General features: G+C 51.2%; 1 protein-coding gene across 1 annotated transcript; it reads right to left on the bottom strand.

Moving 5' to 3' along the window:
- Positions 1–1846: 1846 nt before the first annotated feature.
- HS3ST4 (heparan sulfate (glucosamine) 3-O-sulfotransferase 4) lies at positions 1847–2656 on the bottom strand. The gene has a single exon (XM_010010366.1). It carries the CDS (start codon positions 2654–2656, stop codon positions 1847–1849), a length of 810 nt encoding a protein of 269 aa, XP_010008668.1.
- Positions 2657–3176: the final 520 nt, after the last annotated feature.

The raw sequence follows: 3176 nt of genomic DNA, 5'->3' as shown, positions 1-3176 counted from the left end.
CTGTGTAACAACAGTTTTCACTTTGGAGCTGATCCGACATTCTAATAACATGTGAAACACTGTAAAATTATTCCTATTACAGACTTCCAATTTTCAGGTAATAATTCGGGGATTTGTGGGTCTGTGAAAAACTGTGTTGTGTCAGGAGCTGTTTTTAAATCTAATCACGCTAATGGGAACTGACGTGACATGAGCAGGGACCTCGCGGTGCCCCTCCAGCATGGCCCACGGGCTAAATTGTCCAAATGGCTTCAGCTCTGTCTTTCATCCAATCCAAGGCACCGGCACCACTTCATGGGGTAATGAACCACACAACAGGCCACGAAACCCAAAGCAGGTTCAGCTTGTTACGCAGAAAAGAGTGGTTTCATTTGGTTAGCCGGCTCAGGGGGGATTTCTTGCCACCTTAATCAAACCCGAGTCTTTGTCCTCCCACCGTGATCTCACACAGCATCTCTGCTGCATCCCAACAGCCAGGGACTGGCCACCTGCAAGGGGCCAGGACTTGCTCACAGCCCAGGAGGCATCCTCACCACTCCTTATAACAAAGCAAACAGCCAGCAGTATTGGAGCGCCCTTAGAAATCACCTTTACGAGGGGAACATGCAGCAACAGCAGCTCCTCATTTTCTCTGTTGTTCCCTCTCTCTGTTTTCCCTCAGCGATGGGGATGGGAACAGTGCTGCTGTGCCAGAGTGCTGCTGGCTGCTCTCCACTGGTTCCAGTGTGCAGCTCTCATGGCTGGAGGATGCAGTTGGGATCAGGGTTTGTTCTTCAGCTTCTACCAGGATTGCAAATTTGGTTGAGTGGCCATTTCCACTAGAAAACACCTATTTTTTGATGAGCAGTGCTCTCCCTGGGAATCCATCGCTTCCCTCTAACTGTGAACTAAAGCTGAGCGCTGCTTCCCCACTGTGCAAGCCCCGCTGTCACTGGCAAGCAGGAGCACTCGTTTTCAAGGTGCAAACGAAGGGCAGTGTCAGAGGCGCCTCAGCCAGCCCTGCCCAGACCCTGCGCTGGGGCTGTCCCCACGGCTCTGCCTGCAGGCACCCCGCCATTCCCACCAGGAAAGCCTGGCTCCAGACCTTGGAGCAGGGCACAGCACAGAGGGAGGGGGAGGTCTGGGGGAGGCCCCAGGTCTGATCTCACTGAGCATCCCAGCAAAGAGGAAGGGGCTCTCTTGCAACAGTGGAGATGCACCCATCAGTTGGAGGAGAATCAGGCCCAGGCATTTTGTGGCACTTGGTAAACACTAGTTTTAGTGCAACAGGTAATTGGAACATCTGGTGCAAATGAAGCTTCTGTACATAGTTCCTCTGCAGCATAACTGGCTTTATCCCTTCCACACACGAACATCAGTGTGCATGTGAATGCATGTGCCCGGACTCCACCAGTTCTGACTGATGCTGCCGTTTGGGCAAAATTAGAAGCCAGGGCAGGAGAAATCAAACCTATGAGTTTGTCCCCATGCTGTTGGATTTTGAACTGCTCAGGCAGCCCTGCAGGAGCTGGTCCTGCCTTGTCTGGCTGCGAGGGGGTGCCAGCAGGGAAAGGTGGACACGAAGCATCCCAGCACCCCGAGGAGTTCCGCACCCTCTGCCTCCTCTTCCTCCCACCTGCCCCTGGCCTCTCATTGTCACAGTGGGGAGAGCCCAAGTGCAACCCGAGGTGAGGTGCCACTAAGATCTCAGAGCTGGAAACATGGGGTGGCTTTGGCTGCAACCCCGACAGCGCAAGAGTCTTGCGCTCGTGAGGTTGAGCCTCCATCCCCAGGTGAGTTTTGGGTCTCTAATGATGATTCACACCTCAAAAGAAAAGAGCATTTTTTTTTTCCTGATTTTGTGGTTCTACTTGTCACTCTCTTCCTGCTCCCACTGGAAATCCTGGCCTGTCATTTGGTAAAACATGACATTGAAGGGTTTGTAAAACTTCCGCAGTCTATGGATGACGTCTGGGTCTATTTTGGGGTGAGTTCGACCCTTGGACTTGCCCAAGCACCGGGGAGCACTGCTGTCCTCTGGCTTCTTTAGACAGGGGAACCCCTTAGTTTTATTAAAATAAAAATGTTTCTCTGTCACAATCCTCTTGAGGCCTAAGAAGTCCTGGACCTTGGCCATTTCCCCAGCCGGGTCAGTGATGAGCCTCTCACCACTGACAAAAAGGATCTGGGAGAGGGGGAAGTACTGGAGCCAGTTCTCCAAGTGCAGGGCATAGATCCCGATGCGGATCGCGCTCCAGGAGGCGTCGATCAGCCCCAGGGTCCGGTTCTTGAAGGCCAGCACCTCGAAGGTGGGGATCTCTGGCTTCTTGGAGAGCGTCTGCGTGTAGTCCGAGATGGCGCGGGTGACCGGGTTCCTCACCACCACGATCAGCTTCGTGTCCTTGGCCATGGAGTGAATGCGCCTGGGGGCCTCGTTGGTCACGAAGTAGCTGGGGGTCTTCTCCATGGTGATCTGCCCATCCAACGTCTTGGGCATCACGTTCCTGCGCAGAAGCAGAGGAGGGGTGTTAGCGAGGGACTGGGCGAGGGGGGACACCTTGTGTCCCTCTTGCCCCGTACAGGTGCTGCTGGGACTGTCAGGAGGGGGATGCTGCGTGCCTGCGGGCCCCAGCGACCAAAGCACTTCTGGCTTGGCTTCTTCTTGGACCCTGGACATGGTGGGCACCTGAAGCGTTAAATCAACCTTGGTAGCACATTATACAGTCAATTCGCCATAGGCATATGTAGACAAAAGTTAATTGACAATAAACCTGTACAATACCTGTCTGTTCAGCAAGCCATCTGCTTCCATTTGCTCAATTAAGCCTATTCACTTCAGAGCCTTGTACCAGAGTGGTGCAGTTAGGATTACACAAGACCTTTTTGTTATGATGACATGCTTTTAAATGTCTCAGCTAATAAAACTTAATACAGAATAAGATCCCTTGCTTCTAGTACAATAATTAAATTTATTTACTATCTTGTATGTGAGAAAGAATGACTTTTCTTTTATCTCTAATTCACATGCTCTGTCAATAATTAATTGCTGCTGGGTTTTGAGCTTCCTGTGCAAGCACTTTTATTAGCCAAAAGGAATTTGCCTACTGGATAAATTAGCATAGCAAGACTTTCCTGGATAGCATATTACCATACTGTAAAATGAAACTGCGGCAAGATAGCATTTATATCTAAGAAAA

This window comes from Nestor notabilis, unplaced genomic scaffold (genome assembly GCF_000696875.1).
Source record: "Nestor notabilis isolate BGI_N333 unplaced genomic scaffold, ASM69687v1 scaffold12672, whole genome shotgun sequence".
NCBI classification, from domain to species: domain Eukaryota; kingdom Metazoa; phylum Chordata; class Aves; order Psittaciformes; family Psittacidae; genus Nestor; species Nestor notabilis.
The sequence above is the reverse complement of the archived record's forward strand: the minus strand, read 5'-3'. Positions and strand labels throughout refer to the sequence as shown.

Bases quoted from the DNA above. Each gene is read 5' to 3' on its own strand.
- HS3ST4 (XM_010010366.1), bottom strand. From the start codon at position 2,656: ATGTCCAGGGTCCAAGAAGAAGCCAAGCCAGAAGTGCTTTGGTCGCTG.